At 48.2% G+C, this 24717-nt stretch overlaps 1 protein-coding gene across 1 annotated transcript; it reads left to right on the top strand.

Annotated features, from left to right (window-relative positions):
* The first annotated feature begins 2836 nt into the window (after positions 1–2836).
* Positions 2837–24523, top strand: mrvi1 (murine retrovirus integration site 1 homolog). The gene is given in 22 exon segments (XM_061670954.1): positions 2837–2926; positions 3940–3968; positions 8344–8490; positions 9814–9920; positions 10122–10183; positions 10922–11095; positions 11485–11531; positions 11656–11697; positions 14025–14417; positions 14510–14576; positions 14995–15112; positions 15206–15236; positions 17396–17536; positions 18204–18257; positions 18259–18336; positions 18971–19124; positions 19263–19312; positions 19398–19532; positions 20214–20278; positions 21337–21459; positions 21765–21896; positions 22390–24523. Coding segments are annotated over 22 exon segments (2319 nt in total). The 5' UTR covers positions 2837–2919; the 3' UTR covers positions 22553–24523.
* The last annotated feature ends 194 nt before the right edge of the window (positions 24524–24717 follow it).

Raw genomic sequence — 24717 nt, 5'->3', positions numbered from 1 at the left:
CAAGCGGCAGCTTGTCAATGTGTATGTGACTTTTCGCCTTCCTTTTCTCCTGTTATGGTTACAGAGCGGATTGAGTTGACGTTGGATTCCGCTTCTGCTAATAAAATGTCTGCTTTGGACGGAATATTTATGGGCACCTCCCTTATGCGACACACAGGCTTTAGCAACCTCTGCGTTGAGGCTAAGTGCAGTTTTAGTGGCCCGTCGGCGACTCCAGACATAACGGCGCGTGAAGGAGATGTTTATAAAGCTGTGCCGGTGGTTTCAGGCTGCAGGACCTCGAGCTACAGGAGAGCGCGAGGGAGGAACGAGGGGAGAGGGCTGACGAACAGCGGAAAGCCGGGACAAAGGGGCAAAAACCAGACCAGATCGGGACGCAGATTCCGCAGTACAAGAAAGTGGCCATCGCGAAGTGGTGGAAAGCGCTGAGCGTGGACGGAGCCGAGGCCCGGACCGGCGAAAGCCAGACCTTTCGGGAGCTCGCCGAGCGGGCCGTCGGCGATATGAGGGAGCGGGTCTGCCGCCTGCAAACCTCTCCTAAATGTCAACAGAAGTGCGCGCCTGAGCAGAAAAGCGGCGGAGTTGTTCTAGTACACAAGGAAACCAACACTGACAGCGAGCACACAGACGGAGCTGCTGGGAAACGCGTGGAGCAGCAGAGGGATGCGCGGGCGGCCGCAGAACCTGTTCGCAGCCCAGGCGGAGCAGCCTCACGCCGGCAGCAAGTCCACCTCGGGGTGACTGCGGACCGAATGCTGGTGGCCCTCAGAAGAATGCAGGCCACGGTCAACAGCGCCCTGCGGTCGGCGGAACTCGCGAAGGAGAGCGAGGGGAGGGTGAGCCGGGTCGGGGCGAGGATGGAGAGCGTCGCTCAGACGCTGGGGGCCGCTCTGGGACGCGCAGACCGAGCCGACGTGCAGCTGGACTTGCTTGAGGCCCGCATCGCGGGAAAACAAAATCAGGTTGGTTTGTGAGGAGGAGGGGGTTTCTCCTGCAGTAGAAACGGAAGCGCAACATTGATGCAGATGAGGAAATGTCTCAAAGTGACCTTCATTTACAATTGTTTGCCTCTAATTGTACAACTTGAGCAACTCACAAATCCTTCCTTTTGTATTCATCCATGCATCGGTCCATTTTCTACCGCTTATCCGGGTCGGTAGCTTCAGCAGGGACGCCCAGACTTCCCTCTCCCCGGCCACTTCATCCGGCTCTTCCGGGGGGATCCCGAGGCGCCGAAGGACGTAGTCTCTCCGGCGTCGTCCCGGGGGTCTCCTCCCGGCGGGACGTGCCCGGAACACCTCACCGGGGAGGCGTCCGAATCGGATGCCCCGGCCACCTCGTCCGGCTCCTCTCGATGCGGAGGAGCGGCGGCTCTACTCTGAGATCGTCCCGGGCGACCGAGCTTCTCACCGTTTTGTATTCGTTGAAACAGTTTACTCAGTTACTGAACATGCAATGCGTAACAAAAACAAATACAGCGGTAAAAAAAGAAGTAGTCAAGAAATAAAGTCATCTTGAACATGCAAAAAGTAGCAAAGACTATCAATTGGATTTCTGTCCCTTAATTAAACTGAATTGTTTTTTCACTCTAGTAACGTCCGCAAATGTAGCAAAGGCTATATCGGTAACACTGTGAATGATCCAAATTCACTTTTAATTAAAAATTGGAATATTTCACAAAGATACCGCCAAAATGAGTGTTGTCATGACACCAAACTTCTGACTTTGATGCTCCACTTGCATAAAGTACCTCGATACCAATACTGAAACGATACCATGGCAAAAACCTAAAAAAACTTTAAAAGAGTGGAATAATAATAATAATAATAATAAAAAGGTGGTAGGCAACTGGTTAGCGCGTCTGCCTCACAGTTCTAAGGACCCGGGTTCGACCCCCGGCCCCGCCTGTGTGAGTTTTCGTGTCCTCCCCGTGCCTGCGTGGCTTTTCTCCGAGCACTCCGCTTTCCTCCCACGTCCCAAAAGCATGCGCGCGAGGTCGATCGAAGACTCGAAATTGCCCGTCCGAACGGTCGTTTGTTTGTATGTGGCCTGCGATTGGCCGGCGACCAGTTCAGGGTGTACCGCGGGTTAGGGTTAGGGGCTAAACCCTAACCCTATCCCGTCCGACGATGGCCGGGATGGGCTCCGGCACGCCCGCGACCCGCGTGAGGAGAAGCGGCTCAGAGAATGGATGGATGGACGGACGGAAGGTGGACTTATGGAAGGTGAATTCCCAGCACGGCGTGCTAGCCTCGCCATAGTAATATGCCGCATCATTCCAATAGCAAATCATTCATCAGCGTTCATCGTTCCATTGAGCCTGCACGACTGCTGCGGTGTTCGGTTTCATTTGGGAGAAAGTCAACACAGACCTAACTTTCTGTCGTTCTCAAACGGGTTTTCCCACACCTGCTATTGTTCGATCGCCCCCTCGGTTCAACTGTTGACGTGAGAAAGAATAAGCACTCTCCAAGACAAACGAAGATCATAATTCAATTGAATTGTGATTCACTTTGTTGTTGTTTTTTTAACCTGCATGTGCCTCCCAGACCGACAGCATCGTTATCGCTGTAAAGGCCATTTTGGGATACAGCTCTTGCGATAGATCTCATTACATTGTCGACACGGACTGCATATTTTTGTTGTAAGACGGCACGTTTTTATATTCGAACGTAAGCGGTGACGCCGAGTCGCTTTGCCGAACAAGTGATACGGGAAGCAATGCGACGTGGAAAGACTGATCAAGTGTTCCCTGTAGACTTTTCCGAGGCAGTCGCGTCCCGAGCTGTCAGCTGGTCCCGACCGCTCGTCTGAGTGCGTTACGCAGGATAAAGACCAAATGGAGAGTCCTCCTCCGCTCCTCCTCCGGCTCCTCCTCCTCATGTAATCCCAGAAGGCAGTGAGTCTCCGCAGCTTCCCATGAATGGTATGATGGCTGCATCACAATCATTTCAGCTTCAAGTGACTTGCTTTTCTATTGGCCTTCCGTTTCGTGGTTTGTTTGTCAAGGACCGATCCCCTTTTTAGAAACCCGCCACGCGTAGCATAAATGACACTACGCGTTCGAGCGGAGCTTCTCAAAGTGGTGCTGAACTCCAGTCGGGGACAGGAAAACATCCCGCAGGCCAGCAATTTTGCAACGCTCCTCTTATGTCAGTTGGCGAGCCTTGGGCGAGTGGAAAAAGCCAAGCTGCCGAATGCTGATGGCCTCACATCTGCCTGAATGATAACTGAAGCAAAATAGAAAAAGGAAGTGTACAGTCACCTTTCGGGCACCCTGTCGATTCCACGCCTCGCGTCGTCTACTTGAACACATAAACACCCTGTCCCCAAATATAAACGCCTCCTCTTTTTTCTTTAGCTGGAATCACTTTTTTCCACAAAGCGGTACGGTTCCAAACCAACCCATAAGAAGTCACACATCCATTTTGTCGCCCTTGCGCTTGCCAGACTTCGGGTCACATTTGACTTTGACGAGAGGCGACTGGTCTCCGTCAATCACAGAGTACATGTCGACAAACGAGCGATCGCGTGCATATTTGTTGAACGTGGGAGAAACCGGAGAAAAGTGACACGAGCGCAAGGAGAACATTCAAAGGTCTGAGCCGGACTCTCGGACCCCGACGGCGGCTTCGTTTAGCGCTGTTTCGCCCCGGCGCGAGCGACCCGAGCGGACGGACTCGGTTGCCGGGTTGTTGTTGCCCCGAGCGATGGAGATGACGGGGGAGGGTAACCGTACCTCCTGAAACAGGAGCGAGGGCGCTTCCACCTGGCAGATCGACTTCGGTCTCGCCAGCAGCTGCCACGACACGACGCTCCGTTCCTTTTCTGCGGCGCGTCAGGCTGTCCCGCCCGCTCTCGCTCGTCCTGTCACATTTGCCTTGCGTATGATTTCCTGTTCAATGCAAATCAACTGATCTGTCTCTTTGGCCCCCACAGGTGACGCAGAACGAGACAGCTCCGGCAAGGTGAGACATCTTCTTTGATCAAATACAACATTAGATGTTTGTGCGGAGTCACGGTTCTTAAAATGTACAGTACTTGAACAGTAATAAATGTTACGTGCATCAGAAGCCCCCCCCCCCCCCCCCCCCCCAAAAAAAAGGTTCTGTCGTGGATTTGTAAACAGGATCTGTGCATAGCTACAAGCTTATATTCTAATATGTTTGATCGCATTACATATTTGAAATCTTATCACTATGGTTTTCTGTGATTCTTCTTGATTTTAAATTGCAATTTGTTATTAACATTAGTTGCTTTCAGTGTGACTACTGCAGTCCCTCTCATGATTATTTCAAAACAAAAACGACAACAACTCAGAATGGTTGCAAGAGTAAAGAGAAACACTTCAAATTTCAATTCAGTCTTTGTTCGGTTTGAAAATGCTATTTTAGCACGCGAGACAAATTCTAAGAAGTGAGAGGAGAAAATGTGACGGTCGGGACGACGGGTAGACGATCGACTCGCTAACTTCACTCGCACACGGCGCCAGTCTTGCACTCGCTCAAAGAGGCATACGGCCCTTCTCCTTAAATGGTCAAAGCTCCCAGGAGTCAAAGAGAGGTTGCTGCTGCTGCTGCTGCTGCTGCTGCTGAAAAAAAAAGAAAGAAAAAAAAAAGACAGGGAAGCAGAGACCAAGAGGCTGGAGACGTTTCACGAGAACAGGCAGAGGGTGGTGGTGACAGTTGGTGGGAATTGGGCCTGATTCGCGAGGAGCAGCGGGAACCGGAGCCGGTCGCAGGTAACGCGCCGCGCCGGCCGACGGCTTCGGACGGTTAGGGTCTTCGTCGGAGGGCGGTTTTCCACGTGTGGGATGAGAGGCGGGTCAACCTCCGCTGGCGTCTCTGAACGTACAGTATGTGTGTCTCGGAGGCGTTACTCTCCAGTTTGATTTGTCAGTGAACCTCGGAAGCGCTTAATGCGCCGGTGTCGTTTGTGTTTGAGTGTGAAAGTCGACTGATGCGGCTGAAAGTCAGCAGGTATGCAGACCGTACATCTTCGTTCGCTCGTTCTCACTCCTTCTCACATTGCGCTTCTCTGCCGGAGCACTTCCTCTGTTGGGCCCCGCGCTTGTCTCAGCCGCATTTTCTACAAATGGCACGAGTCTTATGTAACACGGTGATGAGGAGAACAAGTTCTGACAGTCTCCACGTCTGTCTTCTTTGCTTGCTAGAAGCACTTTGGATGATCTTTGCACTGTACAAGAACAGGACTGCGTTTGGACGCAGAAATGTGTGCTCTGTCCCCTCGTCCCACAGGAAATAATCAAAGCGCTCAACAAATATTTATCTCTGTCTCACGGTCACGTCTGCAGCGTGAAGCCTCCTGCGCCTGGTTAACATCTACAGTGTTTCATGTCACGTTTGTCTGTTTGGGAGGGCAATTGCTGAACAAATCGCTCGCAACAAAAAGCAGATGACTTCATAGACCGTGCAAAACCAAGCCTTCCTTTCGTAAGAATGAAACGACCTTTTCGTTTTTGCGTTGCGCTATGTCCTTCTATCCCAGATGATAATAGAGAAAAAGTCAGAAAAAGGCTTGAGCAGTGGAAAATGGCCCATTGTTTCAGTAAAGTCCAGATTGGAGCTGCTCTGTAGTCTCCGATGGCACTGCTAGCTTCCAGAATCTCGAGGCTTCTTTTTGTGAAAGATTCATTCCGGAAGCACGAGATATCAATCTCCCACGTAAAGTCCGGACCCGTTGACGTTAAGCTTGGGAATCCTCAGCCAAGTCTTCCGTCATCAGTACGAGATGAATGTTTTGACCAGAGCCAATGAGGCGCCCGCCGTCAGCAAGTTACATCCTCGTACAAATAAAAACCAAATAGCGTTGCTTTCTTTCAATTGCTCCTTGTTGTTAAATCACCAGCTTATGCTCGGCTAAACTTCACTCAGCTCGGCACGTCGACGTATCGCGCACGACCGACGGGCGGGCTTTCGTCAAATCAAAGTGCAACATGCGGTGATTGTAAGCAATAAATAGTTCAGTTCAACAAAAGACACATTCAAAGAACTACGGGTAACGTGCACACACGGACGATACAGTAAGCGAGGCAAAGGTTGAGCATTGCATGGCGCAATGCGCGCTGGGAAATGTCAGCTTCGCCATCACGACAATTTCTTTTCCGGTGTGCTTTTATTTTTGTTGAAACAAACATCGCTCTCATAGCCTCACAGATGACAATTTTGGGGAGAGATATGTCTCAAAATTATTTGCACGTGATGTTCAAACCCACAAATATATCCGGGATTTACGTGTTTTGTAATGTTGCGTGTGCATTTACCGTGACTAATCATTCGTCAATATTCACTTTGTTCGTGTGACTTGTTGAGACGTAGACAGTGGCTCTTATTTCACAAATATGAATTGGACATTGTTCCGTGAAATATGGCAGTCTTTTTGAAGTGAAGCTGACAAGCGACTGCACGCTCCCCACGCACTAAAATGATGACGGAACACAAAAGCAGACAGACGTTTTGGTTCGATGCAGGTGGATAATTGAAGTTTGGGTTGAATTGCATAAAGACGAGGACTGAAAGAGGCATTGACCGTTTTATTTGAAAGTAAGCTTCAACCAAGAGTTCCAAACGTTTTGGTTTCATGGTGAAATAGATGAGTTTCGTATATCCAGAATGCACGCACACCGGGCTCCTGTTGTGTCCAAATGGCTCTGGGAGTAGTTAAGGCGGCCGACCCCCGCCCGATCTGTACCCTGTTTCCTCATGGGCGAGCGACTCGACGTCTATTTATGAGCAATAGTGCTTTTTGCATGCGGGACGAGCGGCGCAGCGCCTCGGGCGGGCACAGGCAGCGGACGAGACGTCGGGATTCCAATTGTGCACGACTTCGTCATGCTGTTTTCATGCTTTTCTGCTCTGCTGTGCAGCGGAGGAGAAGAAATATCCGCTGAAGTTGCTTGATGATGCGAGGAATAATCTTACGGCTTTTTTGGTCAATGGTTTAGCACGTAGGTTTGTCAGTGAGAGTGCTGACTTTTCCTGCCTGGGACAGACCTATTCCTCTTTTGTTTACTCACCCGAGAAATCCTTCAGCCAGCGTTGCTGTTTTCAGGAAACGACTTGTTTCCTCAGCAGTGACTTACTTGGCTTTTTGTCCCGGCGTGTTCCCGAAACATTTCATCGTGTTCGGGATGACGGGGAGCAGCAAACAGTTTCGGCGGCGAAGCCGAGCGAACGTTCGTCAAGTGCGTCCGAAAGAAGCGCGATTTTAGCGTGTGTGCCTTCCGTCTCGGATAGGCGCCAATATTGTGAGGCGCCGGCAGACAGAACACCTGCAAATGCAAATGTGCCCGAATCAACGGAGGCACAGTCCACTGACCGCGCACTCGGTGGTCATTTGTATGCATTTGCTTTAAAAGAGGGAAGCGAGTTCAAAGGAAGGTTTCAGTCGTCATCATCAATACCACAAGGAAGCGCTTACCTATCAAAACAATGTACACCTGTGTGATTACACCACATGTTATCATTAAAACAACAATATACAATGCATTTACTTGAATAACTGATTCAAATGCACTCTGATGGTACATTGGGCTTTACTGTATGAAGGAGAATATCTATTTTAGTGCTCATCAGCCTGGAGGCCTCTGTTGGGTGCGGTGGTCGTACAAACGCATTTATCATCATGTCTTTGTTTATTTCAAGACATTGTGTCATGACTTAAAACGCGTACTGTACTTCGTGTCCATTTCAACGGTTTCCGGCTTGGAATTTTGCCTTGGGCATTGAGTGCTCCCCCTCCCCCGAACAACCACCCAATTTCTTGTTCATTTTGATGTTTACTATCATTATATTTGCTGCAAACTGCCTGATTTGCCCCCCAGAAATATAAGATGGCGGTCGTTATGTCATTTCCCCCTCTGCCCCCGTTTGTGTACGTCCCACGCGGGATATACTGAGTAAATTGTGTGTGTGTAAAAGCTCCAGTGTTTATTTGAGAGCGTCCCTCTGAAAGTCACCGCCGCAGCGAGCCTGCGGGGGTCCGTCGTATCAACCCGCACTCCCTCCCGAACAATCCAGTTAGCCTGTTCCAAAAGTTAAGAAAATGTTAATAAGAGTACTGAGTATTCGTTTTGGTTCCGCCAAAAGGTCTTTTGTATCGAATCAATGCAACTGTTGCACCAAGGCTATCTTTGGATTTGTTTTCCTTTTCTTTTTTTTTTTTTTATAAAGAGATGATATTGTATCCTCTTTCGCTGCGATTTTGCACACTGATGTGTTGATGTCCACACATTTAGTCGATTATTACATAGTCACTGTATCAGTGGCGCAGTGTTGCTACAATGTCGTATAGCGAGTAACTTATTTCCCAATAATGTCCTAGTCCAGCGCCAACTCCACTGCTGAGGGCAACTTTTTTTTCCCACTCACCCGATCCCGGCCCTGTCCGCTTCCTGCCATGCCCGCACTGCCCGAGGAAGAGGAGGACTCCCCCGAGGATCCGGACAGTTCTTCAAGCTCTCCCGGTACGGTGAGTAGACGACACAGCGTCCCGCTCGGAGGAAGCGCATATTAGGCCAAAGCGTGTGAGTCTGTGAACGCCACTCGTGAGTAATCCGATTGGCCACGGTGAGGAATCTCTCTCAATGCTAGCAGTCCAGGCAAACGGTACAGCACTGTACGCGTTGGGCGTGAATGCCTCGTCAGGAAAAGTATAGCGTCCTCGTTATTCGAAGTGATGGAGGTGGTCATGTTTAGGCCTTGCTATCATGACGTTGGAATGGGGCTACATTCCAATGGGACAAGAAACTATTTCTAGCGTTATTATTGAATTTTTCGTTGCAACAACTGCAATTCTCCCCTTGAGCTGTTTGGCAGTTGTCAGCCACCTTGTGAGAATGCACACGATTGCTTTGACAAGTGAGCAATGATTTGAGATAAGAGCGCTGCGCGGTTGCAGTGAACTCACTCACGTCCCAGTTTTGCACGTAGGCATTTTATTTAGTTATTGCATTACTGTAGATATATATATATATATATATATATATATATATATTTAAACAAATTACAATATTATAGAGTGCTAGCTTGTCTCATTAAATTACACATTACTAATGTTTTGGGAGGGGGGGCTTGAACGGATTAATGGCATTCCCAGTCATTCCGATTTGGAAAAACAGTTTGTCATAAAAGCCTTTTGAATTACGAGCACTCGTATCTCAAGGCACCAGTGTACTGTATTTCAATTAAAAATCATAAAATTAGGAAGACTATGGATGAAATGAGTCTCCTTTAACCAAGCTGTACAAATGACTTATTCACACAATTATCAAGGAATTACTAACCAATCTCACGTTAAGGGTGTCTTGAGTTATCACGTCTACCGCAACCAGCAATCGCTCCTTTGGCTTCACCGTCATTTCTTTTGTTCAAATCAAAAATGTAGCAAATGAATTGCTTCGCGCATTTAATGCTGCCTTCCACGAAACAGAATATTCACGACCGCTTACGAAAACGAACAAACCTGAAACACGTCAGGTCTCACATTGCAGAGATTTAGGACACCCAGCATAAATTCCTCATCTACCCAATTCTTTTCCCAGATGTATTCATGCCAAATGTCAAAATGTATAAACTTAACTGCGATTGTAACTTTCACTGCACTTCAGCAGCCTTCTCCCCCTTTTTTTTTTTTTTTGGGTCATCTTTGTGACGTTAATGTTCCTCCGTAGCCGCCCTTATCACTGTTTATAGTGGTTTGAGTGAATGCAAATTCTGCGTATGAAATGTAACCTGGCTGACTGTTTTCAAGCAGGCTTTCACACGTTGCCTTTGCTTTGTGCTTCCGGCACAGTGCGCGCCCGCTGAGAGCGGAGCTGTTGTCATGACCGGGCCCACGATCATCTACCCACAGCAGACCGACGTCGTCCGGCGAGACGCCCGTCCTCGAGAGCCGGCGAGGTGAGCGAATCTACGGCGTGAATGTGAGCGCGAAAGGTCGTCTGTCTCCGCGTGTGCCCTGCGATTAACCGGCGGGCGACCAGTCAGCCGAGGTGGACCGCGGCTCCCCGCGACCCTGAAAAGCAAAAGTTCCGTCGATGACGGATCGAGGAATGTATCGGTCTGCTCACAGCATCTGCCGATGAGTGCGTTATGTTGCAGGCCGCACAGTCCCAGAGCTCGTCTGGCCAGAAACTCCTCTGCAGGATCCATCACCACAGTTGGTTGGTAGAACACACGCAAACACATTTAGCAAAACAAGGTCGTGTGTGTACACGCTATGTACACACAGCTTGCTAGATCGCGAGGTAGTTAGCTGGGTTCTGTGGAATATACTGTATATATTGCTCATTAATAATAGCTAGTGTATTAACTATATTATATTGATAGATCATCATTACGGGGAACGTTAATAGTATATTATGGATGACTACGTATTGGTATATCATTATCACAATTGTGATAACAAAGAGTATTCGATATCGGTATCTATGTTATAGTAGATTTTATGTTATGTACGGATCGAGGAGAGGATCTAAATATTCTTAAATATCGATAGTGAACTAGAAATTGGGGTCGGAATCCATGTTTGTGTTGAATATTTATATTCGTCAACGACAGTTTGGGTTTTTTTCAATTGTTTTTTTCTGAAGTTACTGTATTATACTGTCTAAGTATAAGAACAGTTTATTTTTAAATAGGATTTGATACATGTTTAACATCAAATCTTTCATAAAAGGTCTGGAATAAGGCATATGGTAAGCAGTGTGATGATTTGGATGGCTATAAAGTAGTCATTCTCGTCCAAATAATGCTCCACTGCAATGCCGTGACTTTATAGATGACAACTCCGTTGTTAGGAGCTCAGACGTGAAAACAAACTGCAAATGTTCCTACTTGCACGACAACTGCGCCATTGTTCGACTACTTCTGGACCTAACGGCGCGCCTAACCTTCCTCAGACAGCACAGGTCACGTGATCGACCTGGTGAAGGACACGCTGCCGGAGATGCGGCTCTCCGAGGAGGATCGTCAGAAGAATCTGGAGCTGCTGGAAGAAGCCAAAAAGGTCAGCGACCGCTTCCTGATGCGCCGGGGCCGGCGTTCTACCAGCAGCCTTTCCGACTCCCCCGCAGGTGACTTACTCACTGTCGGTTGTAGCGCAGTGGCAGTACTGCTGCTATATTTTGGATTCTTTGCTCAAATCCAATGTCTTCGACGTCAAATGGCATGCGCTCTCAGGTCCACGGTGCCTTAAAGTCATGTTGTTTGCGGCGTTATGCAAAAACCATTGGATGGTTTTCCATGAAAATCGGTCAACCCGTTACTCTTGGTCCTTGATTATACAGTTGATCGAGGAGTTTTCCAATGCATTGTTTACATTTACATTTCAAGACGAAGTTGATGTGATTCATTTTAAAGGCAACATTCTGGATTATGAAGGAGATTTGTACCTGTCAAGCTACTAAGAACGGAGGGACATTCTCGTTATGAATTAGCTGTTGTTTGCTTTCGCTTGTTCCAGCGGTGGAAGTTCCAGAAGTGACTTGCAGTCCGCACTCAATCAGCCAGGTAAAACAATTCTCATTTTTAACTCTGTCGCATCAATCAGAAAGCCGTGCTGAGATTGATTGGAGGTTTTAGAAGGCAGGTCAACCTTGCTCCTTGTACTTGTCTGTGTCGCCCTTTCCTGTAGCATCTGGACGTTGCCTCAGCGAGGGGGCAAAAGGATGTGGAGGTCAGACAGCACGTTCCCTCATTTCATGTCCTTCGATACATACAATCGCTCAACCCAAATACAGCGTTGTCTTGAGTTGCGAGTGACCCGACTCGGGTTTTTCGAGATCAGCCAATTTTTTGCTTTGACTTTGGAACCAAATTTGTTTTAGATACGAGCGCTGTCTGGTGTCAGTGAACTCGACTCACTTCACAACGAGCAGCAGTCTGGCAGATAGTCAACTGTTCTTAAAAAGAAAAAAGAAGCAAAAGAGGCTTCAAGTTGTTTAATGCCACTCCCAGTTGAAGTTTACTGTCAAACGAAACAGAAAACAGAAAATTACATCCATCCATCCGTCAATCCCTTTTCTACCGCTTATCCGAGGTCGGGTCGCAGGGGCAGTAGCTTTAACAGGGACGCCCAGACTTCCCTCTCCCCAGCCACTTCATCCATCTCTTCCGGGGGGGATCCCGAGGCGTTCCCGGGCCGGCCGAAGGACTTAGTCTCTCCGGCGTGTCCCGGGTCGTCCCCGGGGTCTCCTCCCGGCGGGACGTGCCCGGAACACCTCACCGGGGAGGCGTCCGAATCGGATGCCCCGGCCACCTCATCTGGCTCCTCTCGATGCGGAGGAGCAGCGGCTCAACTCTGGGATCCTCCCGGATGACCCGGCTGGAGAGGGCCCGCCACCTTTTTCCGACCGAGGACCACGGTCTCAGATTTGGAGGTGCCGATTCTCATCCCAGCCGCGTCACACTCGGCTGCCAACTGCTCCGGTGAGAGTTGGAGGTCACGGCTCGATGAAGCCAACAGAACCACATCATCGTCAAAAAGCAGAGATGCAATACTGAGGCCACCCAACCGGACCCCCTCTACGCCTCGGCTGCGCCTTGAAATTCAGTCCATAAAAGTTATGAACAGAATCGGTGACAAAGGGCACCCTTGGCGCAGTCCAACCCTCACCGGGAACGAGTCCGACTTACTGCCGGCAATGCGTACCAAACTCTGACACTGGTCGTACAGGGGGTTCGGTACCCCATACTCCCGAAACACCCTCCGCAGGACTCCCCGAGGGGCACGGTCGAACGCCTTCTCCAAGTCCACAAAACATATGTAGACCGGTTGGGCGAACTCCCACTCACCCTCGAGGACCCTGCCGAGGGTGTAGAGCTGGTCCACTGTTCCACGGCCAGGATGAAAACCACACTGCTCCTCCTGAATCTGAAATTCGACTTCCAGACGGACCCTCCTCTCCTGCACCCCTGAATAGACCTTACCAGGGAGGCTGAGGAGTGTGATCCCCTTGTAGCTGGAACACACACACACTGTCCCCGATGTCCACCTACGGGTTCAGAGATTGCCGCCACGACAGGCACCGACCACCTTACGGCCACAGCTCCGGTCGGCCGCCTCAGCAATGGAGGCGCGGAACACGGTCCGCTCGGACTCGATGTCCCCCGCCTCCCCCGGGACATGAGCAAAGTTCTGTCGGAGGTGGGAGCCGAAACTCCTTCTGACAGGGGATTCCGCCGGACGTTCCCAGCAGACCCTCGCAATACGTTTGGGCCCGCCACGTCGGATCGGCATCTTCTCCCACCATCGGGGCCGACTCACCACCAGGTGGTGATCCGTTGACAGCTCCGCCCCTCTCTTCACCCCGGCGTCCTGCCAGAGAGGTGACGTTCCACGTCCCGTATTTAAAACAACCACATAGCTTAGCCTTAATAAAGTCTATTTAGCTTAATGCTAACAAACAATGCAAACAACCACAGACAGGCTAACAAATGCCATCGATGTCACAGTATTATAGCCATCGAAGCAACGGATATTTGAACACAAATAGCAGAGAAACACGTAGACAGACAATATAACAATACTGACAGCCATATATTCTTTATTCTCTGGCTACTATTACTGCAGCTTACTGAGCATTTGTGACCGTCTCCACGTATATTTGTGTTATACTGCCGCCAGGTGGCCAAGGTGTGCACAGCTAAAGAGCTGAAGGAGCAGGAGTCACAATAAATGTTTAATTGTTTATTTATATTATTACCATATGTTTTTATGAAGTACAACATTATAGAATGCTATTCTTTCCTAAAAACCCATTCCAAAAAAATGTGTTGTTTTTTTTTTTGGATTGGCTGGAATGGATTCATGTTTTTGACTTCAATGGGGAAGATGATTTGAGATGCGTATTAAACTCGTATCTCAAGGCAAAACTGTATTACCTAATGCAGCAAACGAAGTCATGTAGAAGACAACTTATTGTCTGAACTATGTTTCAGCTTGGGGTTTACACGCAACAACAATGACACTCGAATTCAAGTAAATGCCGTTGCCTCCCTCAGGGCAGCAGACTAGCGGGGGATTGGAAGCCCACAGAGAAAAGGAAAGTGTCTTCTGGGACCCTAACGCCCCGTTTTGCCATTCCGAAGGAGAACCGTGACCCCAAAAGTCCTCCCGGAGCCAACAAAAGTGAGGACGGAGGACGGAATTCCAGCCAGGCACCGGCCACAGGGGTCGCCAAGCCCGTTCCTCGACCCCCGACGCAACAGGCCCCCTGCACAGCTGAAATCAAGACCATCGGTGCCTTCCCACCGCTGATGAGGGCTGTTTCCTGGGATGCCGTCAGGGGCATTAACTCCAGAAATGGAACAGACGAGACGAGCTCGGACAAAGGCGCTTTTAAAGCCGCGGGGCTCAAGGAGCTCCCTGCGCCCAAACTGTCCAAATTCAGAGAGGTAAAACTCTGCTCTTGTAATGTCACGCGCAGTCACTCATTCATGTACCACCAAATGTACTTCGTTCGCATGTCTGTGTGACGCGTGCACAGGAACACAAGCTGATGCGTAACCAAAGCAAGTTGCCGGACTTGAGCGAAGCTGCCGAACAGGAAAAAGGTGACCGTCTTTGTTTGCCCTTTTCGCTCATGTACGACCCGAAAGTACTTTCAGAGCAGAATGTCTCCTAGGGTGTGCACTTCCTGAATCTCTGGGAAAATGTGATGGTGTTTTTCCTTTTGTGATCAGATGTTCTTGTCAGGTTTCCTTAGCGGAGCGGACGATGCGATTGTAAAAACATGTTCACGGTTGTCCTACAAGTAGGCGAGAGTTGTCCTTCTCGTGAGGACAGAGCGCACTCGCACATGGGCCTTAAGCTGGATCTCACTGATTTCAAACAACTTTCCATAAAGCCGTTTGAGCAGCTATTCGTAAAAACTTTGCCGTACTATTGAGACAAAGCGCGTACGGAGTACACGGACCTCAAGTTGGATGTCAAGGCTATCGAATTAATGCTCAAAGTCCTTTCCGCAAGCAGGGCCCGCTTCCGCTTCAAACGCACCACCGAGCAGCGGGGAGACCAAGCCGGACGCCATGCCAAACATCTCTGACGTCATGCTGAGAAAACTCAAACTTCATCGCGGCCTACCCGGCTGGTGCGTGTCTCGATGCGGCAGCTCCTCGAGTTCACGTTGTCCCACGGACGTGTACTTCTGCGCTACTGACTAATCCCTTTGATTTCATTCCAGTGCACCTCCGCTCACTGAAAAAGAAGTTGAGGTTGGTATCTGATCTTTTCAGGTTTTTCACCTCATTTACTCCAAAAGAACTCTTCACGTGTATATTCAAACACTGTACGTTATTGCAGGTAGTCATACATTTACAACTTTTGACTGTAACACTTTATGCCACTTGCCTCTCTGTTTCTCGTGAACAATACAAACAATAGAACATTTGCTATGTTTACTCCAAGGCCTGAAATAAGGGCCATGGATGTGAAAGCCAGATAATAGTTAGGCTCTTTGAGAGCGGACAAGAGCTTCCAGTTTGCCCATTTTATTGTCTCCGGTCTCCAAAGGTCTTCCTTCCCCTAAAATCGTCTTAGGACTGAGTGTCTAGAACAGAAGTACGGTAGTCGTTGATCAAACACGACTCGCTTGCGCCCGAGAGAAGATATAGATCCGATGTCATGTAAGTTTGAACGGCCGTATTTAGGGGCTCAACTCACTGGCCCGCAGACTAGTCGGCGACCCGACGGCGACCCGAGTCTCTGCTGGTTTCTCCACGACGTCGCCCGGCTGGGCACGGTAAATGCAAACGTTTGATGTTTTCGGAGACGTTTTGCAGACCTTTTCAAGTCTCGACTGGGGTGACGCGCACGAGGGGTCTGCGCGACGTCTCCGAGAAATGCTGGAGGCGACTTCCGGGCGGATTGGTCTCCAATGAGACGTCGCCCCGGCGAGAGCTTAAGCGATAGTTCGCTCTCCTGAGTCGCTGCGGCAGTCGCGCGGGGCAACTTCTCCGCCGGTGAGATCGACCCTTTACATACCCCATAATATCTCTTTTCTCGATTTGGTTTCAAAGCTGTCTCGGCTGCAGATTTGTGCTGGAAGACTTTGCGGCACTGATGGAATATGCTTGGAAGTTTCCGCAAAACCAAACTGCAGCCAGACCTGCCAAATACAAATTCTCTTCTGGTAAATGTAGTCAGTAGGATTCCTCGTGACTTACTTACGCCTCTTAAGCCACAGTAAGTAATTATAATACAGCGTGTCCCACAAGTCACTCTTCACTTCCTTTTTTTCTCTTTTGTTTCAGGTCTCATTCGGACAAACGTGAGGCGATCAGCATTTGACAGCTGAGGCTTCGCAGTTTTTGTCAGCTTGCTGTTCGCTTGCCAATCGACATTTGAGCAGCGTTGCCGAATTGCCTCCTGGCAAGACGTTTTTCTGTCCCTGACTCTGGTTCAGCGGCGGTTTGAGAATCTTTATTTACGAGCATCATAAAGCCGTTGCGCATACGGTAAATGGAGTAAATTGTTCTACGTGTTCAAGGTTCTCAAACCGGCGCTGAACCGCAGTCGGGTACAGAAAAACTGCTCCGATCTCAATTGGTGAGTCATGGGCAAAGGAATGATGAGCTAACAAAAAGTGCAAAGCCTCAATGGCCTCACGTCTCTCCGAATGAATGAAATAGAAAAAAGAAAGTGCACAGTGACTTTTGAGACACCCTGTACCACTGCAAATCTTACTTTTGCACAAGTATTTTTGTATCTAAATGTTTGTCATTAGTCCATGGCTACATTTACCCTCTCAAAATGAAGTTCCATGGAAACATGAGTCTATATTGGGCCACAAGTCCCCATTACCTCCGGCACATTTGCCAGATGCATCCCAGAATTGACAAAAACCTGTTTTGTTACCATAGTAGTTAATTAGCCAGTCACAAACACAGCTGCCTGGATGTGGCGGCGTTTCTTTTTTTTCTTTTTTGTCAACAGGAAAGTGATTTTGTGGCCCAAAGAGACTCAGGGTGACTTCCTGTGGGGAAGATGCAAAACAAGAGTGACGTCGTCCGGCTGGGGCAGTGGCCGCCCTGCTCGGTCCCGCCGGGCTGTTTGTGCATCGCAACAGTCGGAGGTCATATTTTTCCTCTCGGCCGTGAATACTGCGTGTCGGAAATGACTTTTGCGTGTTGGAAAATGTGCAGCCTGGCTTTGTCGGCTTCACGGCACAAGGTGAAAAGTCAGAGTCCCTCGGGCCGCTCGACCGCCAGACACGTTGACGTTAACATTTAAGGCACAATGGCGCTCGGTAAACGACAGCACTCGACGTGGCCTCTATTGCGGGAGTCTTCCTTTGTTCTCCGCCTCATCAGTGCTTAATGTGATGTTTAATGTGGCACTTTGAGTTTGATTGCTGTCACTTCCTATCCCCCAGAATGCGTTTGTCCAGCTGTCGCTGGCCTTTCGTAATGACAACTACACACTGGAGACCCGCCTCAAACAGGCAGAGAGGGAGAGGAACCTGACTGAGGAAGATACACAGAAAGAACTCGAAGAATTCAAAGGCGCACTTCAGGTTAGTCGCCCCCCCCTCAAAAAAAAATAAAAATCAAAATAATAATAATAATCATTGTGTTTCCCGGACATGTTCCCACCGTTAATATTTATCCTGCCATGTTCACAGTTCTATTGTGATGTCTGTGATGGAAAGTAAAAAATTACAAATACTGTACTTAAGTAGATTTTCCGGTAACTGAACTTTACTTGAGTATCTATTTTTCTCATTACTCCGTTTACTTTGTACACTTTGTCCAAATAGGCTCATTGCTTGGTTCCAAAAAAAAAAGTGCCGGCATTAGCAGATAACTAGCAACCCTTTATTGCTCAGTGACTGTTTTTTTTTTTTTTTTTTCCAATGTCTTTCCGTCTCCAAAGCGTTCTCTGCCAATCGACCGTCTGTGGTCGTACTCGAGCGGCTCCGACGACCGGAGACAAATTTCTTGTGTGTTTTTTCGACATACTTGGCAAATAAAGAGGATTCTGATTCTGATTCCGATTCCGATTCTATGCCGATGACAACATGATGTAAAATAGACCTAAATAGAAAGCGGCATAGTCAACCATGGTTAAGATGTTTTAAAAAAGAAAGTATTCCAATATTAACTCAAACGATTCAATAATTCCAGTATGAAAAGCATGATTACGTTTTTGGTAAAGGACATTTTCTCTCTTTGTACTTTGAGATGAGTGCCCCGCAGTGGCAGAACCTGGAGCAGCGCGAGGCCTATCGGCGGCTCAGTAGAGACGCTGGCGGTGCTGCGTCGGCTGGCCGCCCGCCTCTCGAGCAGATCCGAGATAGTCGGAGCCGTTCGCCAGGTACGTCGCCATTTCTTTACCGTACACTCACTCGATCGAATGAGATGCAATACAAGAGCTGGCGCAAAAAAATAGGAATGCTCGGTTTGGTCAGCACACATTAGGGTTCTGCAATAATCAAAGATTGCTAATACCGAGCAATACAAAAGCTTTGTAGCTTTTGTATTGGTTCTCACCTCGTGCAGGCGTACCTAATGAAGTGTCTGTCCTCTTCGTCTCTCTTTGAGAACAATGCGCTTTTTAGGATGATAGCGGTCTGTCTGAAGGTGAAGGATTTCATTTGAAGCAAACATTTACTGTCGCTGCAGTATTTCTAAGCGTAAACTCCGAAGTTCATTTATTTCCCGTGTTATTGTACAGCTCCACAATTATTCATGGGAATGTCACTTTATCCGCGGTGACGTTCCAAGTCATTTATTGATCCCAAAACGTCCTTAAGTAAATGTAACGCATGTAAGTTACAAGCCATCTCTGAGGTGCAGAATAGTTTCTTGATTTCCAATAGTGGATTAAAGCAACAGTAGGGATACATGCAGTACACTACAGTACCATCTTCTGTCTTCATCGGGTTCTATATTCAATGTGGGAAATGTTAAGACATCTACTCAGAAGTGGGTTCCTACTTCGGCCACAGGAGAAACGCATGAGCAAGGCCACAGAGGTCATGATGCAATATGTCGAAAATCTCAAGCGGACGTATGAGAAAGACCACGCTGAGCTGACGGAGTTCAAAAAGCTGGCCAACCAGAACTCCAATCGCTGCTATGGAAGCTCCGTGGAAACTGGAGGTAAGACGGTAGGAACGCACGGCAAGTTGAACTTGTCAGCGTCATAGTCCACATCATGTTATTGCAGACATTTTCCACCCCGGCGATCATAGAATGCAATACTAATCGTACTTCCAAATGTAATGCTTCTTCATCAAGATGACGGAGTCTCTCGGGCTTCAAGATCCATGTCGCTCACTCTCGGGAAGGTGAGCGACAATCCCGGTTCGATATTCTCCAACTTTCTTTGTGCTCCGACTCATCACTAACAAGTTGGCGTGCGCAATCGCTCAGGCGCTGCCCAGACGCAGGGTGAGCGTCGCCGTGGTGCCGAAGTTGAACCTCCTGAACATCCCGGGTCAGACGCCACCCGCTGCCGCCCCCAACGCGCCATCAGCTCCCACGCCCGGTGCTGCTCTCCCGGCCTTGGTGAGTCTTCATCACCTGAATAATAGCAATATTCAACAGTCGAATCGGTCCGTTTGACTTCTTCCCTTTGCTGACCTCCATCAAATGGGATGCGTGCTACTGTACGGCTGCGTTGCCGGCAAAGATAATACATTTGTCACGGTTGTGAAGGTTATTGTAAAATGACCATCCGCTTGAGTTATCAAAAAATGGGCGGCTCCTTTCAAATACTCTGAGGGGTCTTCAAAGTGTGCGACAGTAAGATCGCAAAACAGCTGGCGCCTCCCCAAAACAAGCCGACTGAAATTTCCACGGAGCCTCCGACATGACACGGGGAAGAAATATTGAAATTGAAGCCGCGAAATCGCTCTACTTTGAGACTCATGTGGGGCCACGGAATTGGTGTAACGATGCGCCGCACCGCAGAGAAAGGCCTTTGAAAATGCGGCATATAGACAGACGAAATCGGACGGGGGCACACACACGCAGACACACGCGCGCGCACACGAAGAGGGCATGAGTCCAAAACAACAGCATTATCCATTTTTTTTTTAAACGATGCATTTTGTTACCTTATCGGGGTCGCGCCGCTGGAAAACCGCTCCCTTAAACGTGTTTGTTTTGATGAAACAAAATCTGCATTGACCGTGTAGAAATGTGAAAGTTGTTTGAATCATTTCATGACCGCTCCCATTCTGGCAGAGTGAAGCAAGTGATGCGAAAGGAAACTCCTCGCCAGAATCCACACAACAGGCGACAACGGAGCGGTAGGTTTTGCTAACACGCGTCACATCGCTCCATTCCCGAGGTCACCGATGGGTCTTCCAAACAATGGAGCAAAAATGCCTGAAAAAGCATTTGATGTCGCAGTGGGAACGTTTCTCTTGTTTGCGTGACCTAGAGGATGTGTTAGACTGCAGCCAAGCTTGAGAATGGAAGAACATCATCAGATGTCACTGAAGTTGCTCTCCAGGCTCATAATCCAAACACAGCTCTTTGACCAAGTCCAGACTCGCTGCTCCAATTGTATGGTGGTTACAGAGAGAGCCGGCTCTTGTGCCAAATACAGAGAAGAGCAATTTTTCCTCTATGGGCCTGATTTGCCAAAGGTTTGCGCATGCAACAGACGTGCAAGCCGATCTACTCAGCAGGCGCACCCAAATCATTTTGCGTATACCCAAACGAGCAACATACCGGGAGAAAACATTTGCGTGTGCAATGTGATTGATCCACCCTGAGATGAATTGCTGCGGCTGACTTTGCGTCCTTAATTAGCCCGTCTGAAAGGCAGGTGCCAATTGGCAATCGGAGTAAGCGTAGACAAAATGAGGGGCGACGCGGGGGGGGGGGGGGGTCTTTTCGGCTCCCGCGGACATTTGAAATTCCAAAAACAAAAAAGATCGAGACACATCATTCGTTTAGCGATACAATTTCGGAGCGCCGACTTGGAGGCGGTCCCAAGAAGGGGTCATGCCATAGCACCTATGACAAAACACCTTGCCACTCTGCTTTTCATTGCGTCTGGTTCATTTCAGCATATCCACCTTCTTTATTGCTGCCCGTAGATGTGCGGTGCTCAATCACTTGAAGAGACCGAAGTGTTCTTTTTTCCAATTGTCCACTTCAGTCAGTTTCGCCCATGTTGCTCGGTGTGCGGCGGGCCTTAGTAGATCTCGCGCCGAACAGCGCAAGCCACAGTAAATCGGGCCCTTTTTATTTTCTCTGCTTCATCTTCGGACTGTAAGCGTTGCCGTCCATCGGTTTTATTTCGCGACGAGTGCGACGTGCGAGGCCTAACTGCGCTTTCCTCTGCCGAACAACGCAGTGGAAAGAGCGCGCCGGAGCAGGAAGGCGAATCGGCCAAGCCCGCCGTCAACCTGGAGGAGATCAGAGCGGAAATCAGGGCAGAGCTCAAGGCGAAGATTGAGGAAGAGGCGTACAATAAAGGGTGAGGCACCTCCCGTGATAACCGAACACACGGCAGCCGTGGTGGCCGTTCATCACAAACCGACACATTCAAGATTGATTTCACGTAAGGCCGAACAGGGCGTCCTGATTTTTACAGAAGGCCGAACGCAAGTTATTCCGGAATGCCGATGACCCTTCTGTCCTCGTCGGAAATCGTCGAAGTCGCCACCGTGACATTTCTTAACTCTACATGCATTTATTTCAGCGACGTTGTATTTCTGCTGGCTGTTTGAACTTGCTGACATGAGACATACATGAGACGCTACGCTCATATGTTCGCCGTAGCTACCGAGAAGGGCTGAAGCAAAACGAAGCGATCCGGGAGGAAAAGCGTGAAGAGGAGGAGGACGCCGCAGACAAGTTGCCGGAATCCAAGATAAGCGACGAAGAAAGTGGAAAGAAGATCAAAACAAGCCGGTAAGCCGCACACTATTTATCACGCGGCACCTTGTCGTAGCAATTTGTCACCTATACAGTACACAAAACGTCAGGACACATTTTAATTTCGACATTGGAATGGCTCAGTCATTCAGAATTCCAATTTTTGAGTACAAAGTGTTTTAGCAAATAGAATTGTTATTTCTGCTTCGTATCTTCGCATTTGAAATATTTGCCATTTTTTTTCAGGTGCAATTACTGACGTAAATCTGAGCTGACTCCTTTTCTCATCTATTTACACTTGTTACGGCGTTTTTACACGGTTTACTTGCTGCTGTGTGAACGTTTTCGATTTCGATTCTTTTATTGACGTGAATTGAATGGAACCGAACGACCAATTCGATTAAAGTTGCTCAAAAACATCACTTTAGGTCCAGGACGACGACAGCGTGACAAAACTGTACGCATGCAAAAAAATACAAGTATTCTGAAATTGAAGTGATTAACACAAATTGGCTTTCCCCCCCCACAGGAGGATGGAGGAGCTCCTGGTTCTTCTTAGCCGCATTTGCCCCAAGGTTTTGTGGCGCAAGCAGCTCCTCTGGGTCGCGCTGGTGGTTTTTCTGGTGATGTGTCTGGTTATCAGCGTTTTCACATTCTTCACCGGCTACGACAACAAGCGCGACGACACATAAGGACGCAAGCGCTTTCTTTCTCCGGGGCACAAACCGCCAAAGAATTGCTTGACGGTCTGTCGCTGGTCAATTGACTCCGCGGTGGAACTCTGCTGAAGGGTTAGCGAGGATCTTTCAGAGGCCTCACGTATGACGTTTGCTGCAGTTACTACTTGTTCGCTTCTGTTTAGGCACCAAATTCAATTGTGGCACATGTGAATACGATCAATATGCCACTTTTGATATCGCGTTATTACCAGCCGATCCATAAAGATATAGAGCATACCGTACGGTTTTTGATTTGTACCATTATTATTGTTTTTTTTTAAATACACATTTCCGTCAAATACGACGGAACCTGTAAGTCACGGGTGCCCAACCCAAGGCCGGAGGGCCAGATCCAGCCCCTCACATCATTTTCTGTAGCCCTATAGGCTAAAGCAAACCCCACACCGTACGTCTGGCTCGTGTTTTCTTGCTAACATCTGAACCGAAACTGAGCCATTGAGGACTAGAGTGGGCGAACTCCCTGTTTGAAGAAATTGCGTTTGCCCCAAATTTCTGCATTTTGCCAAACACAGTCTCGCCTCGAGATTCGAGTTTAATTCGTTCCGTGACCACATTCGTAACTCAAGACGCTCGTATCGCAAATCGCCTTTCCCCATTCGAATGAATGGAAATGCCATCGATTCGTTCCAGCCTTCCCAACTTACATACAGTACATACATTCAGACATAATTAAACAGAATGTAAATCATGAAGCCATTTTTGTCACACTTTTTGCGTCAACATGATTGATCATGCCACTCTTTCTGGCGTGTGCGCTTTGGCCACATAGGGGCAGTATATACAGACACGAGGATATACACGTCAGTAATGTTCGTCTACAAGATGAGTTTTGTTATATTATCTGTCCACACATGTCGCTCCGCCGTTTGATTGAAGCCTCTTTTTTTTGGTGTGCTTACACGCTCAAAATGGCCAATTGGGGAAAACAATTCAATAATAACTACAACGCAAATGAATTTGCGTGGACCTCCCCTGCATCTAAGTTGAACACCGCAAAAGTGGTCCAATTTGGAGTCGAATCCCACTTTCTTTCACAACTCGGACGTCAGTCCCTCATCGTGCGTGATGTCACACAAGACCAAGCACATGCTAACGACGAACATATATTTTGACTTCGCAACACTTAACCTGAATTCATTCCAGCAACAGCTATAAAACATTCCGAGTTGACAGCACCCCTTTGCAAACACCTTCGTGTTTCCTCTCCATTATGTGACCGTCAGACGTCTTCAAAGGGTGAGTACTTTGACAAGTACTTGGTTTTATTATGCAGTGGTTAACTTCTGACTTACATTTGTCTGACAGTTAGGAATGTTAAATGTTACTTCCAACATCGCCTGCGCAGCGGTGCCTTGAGATACGAGTCGAATTCAGTCTGTCACCGCTCTCCTTGCGAAAATGATTTTTCCCCATTTCAATGAAGGGAAAAAACAACAACAAAAATACTTGTTTTTCAAATTATGAAAATAGCACTCAATAATATTGCATTTTATAAAAACAAAACAAAAAACAGCAACTTAGTAATAACAGCATTTAATGAAACAGTTTGTGCATCATGATTAATTCCTCGCAGCTTCTCCTGGCGTGTGCGACTTGGCCACCACGGAGCATTATAATACAGTCGTGCAGACACAAATGAAGAAGAGTTTCACAAGTACTATAAGTGACTCAGTCAACTGCTGTTATAGTATTAGTCATTTTATATATGCCTGTGAGTATTGTGATATTGTCTCTCTACATGGGTTGCTGCACCGTTTGTGTTCGAACATTGGTGGTTGAAAGGGTTTTAACACAGCAACTATCGATGCTATTTGTTTGCCCCTCTATGGGGTTTTGCATTGTGTTTTCGCATTAAGCTAAGCGGACTCTCCTAAGGAAAAGCTATGTGGTTGTTTTAAATTCATGAGGTGCAATTGTCTTTGTTTGAGGTTTTTTTTTTTTTTAGGCCAATAAACAGCTCGGAGCCTCTTTCGATCGTTTTTTTGTTTGTTTTTTTTCCCCCTTCACTCTCTGCCAAACTGCTTCTTGTCGTGGAGTTGAGCCGAGTTGAATGCCGCCAGACAATTCGGGTCACTCGTATCTCAAGGCGCCGCTGCACAGTGAATAACGGCTTGTTC

This window comes from Phycodurus eques, chromosome 2 (genome assembly GCF_024500275.1).
Source record: "Phycodurus eques isolate BA_2022a chromosome 2, UOR_Pequ_1.1, whole genome shotgun sequence".
Classification (NCBI taxonomy): Eukaryota; Metazoa; Chordata; class Actinopteri; order Syngnathiformes; family Syngnathidae; genus Phycodurus; species Phycodurus eques.
The sequence above is the reverse complement of the archived record's forward strand: the minus strand, read 5'-3'. Positions and strand labels throughout refer to the sequence as shown.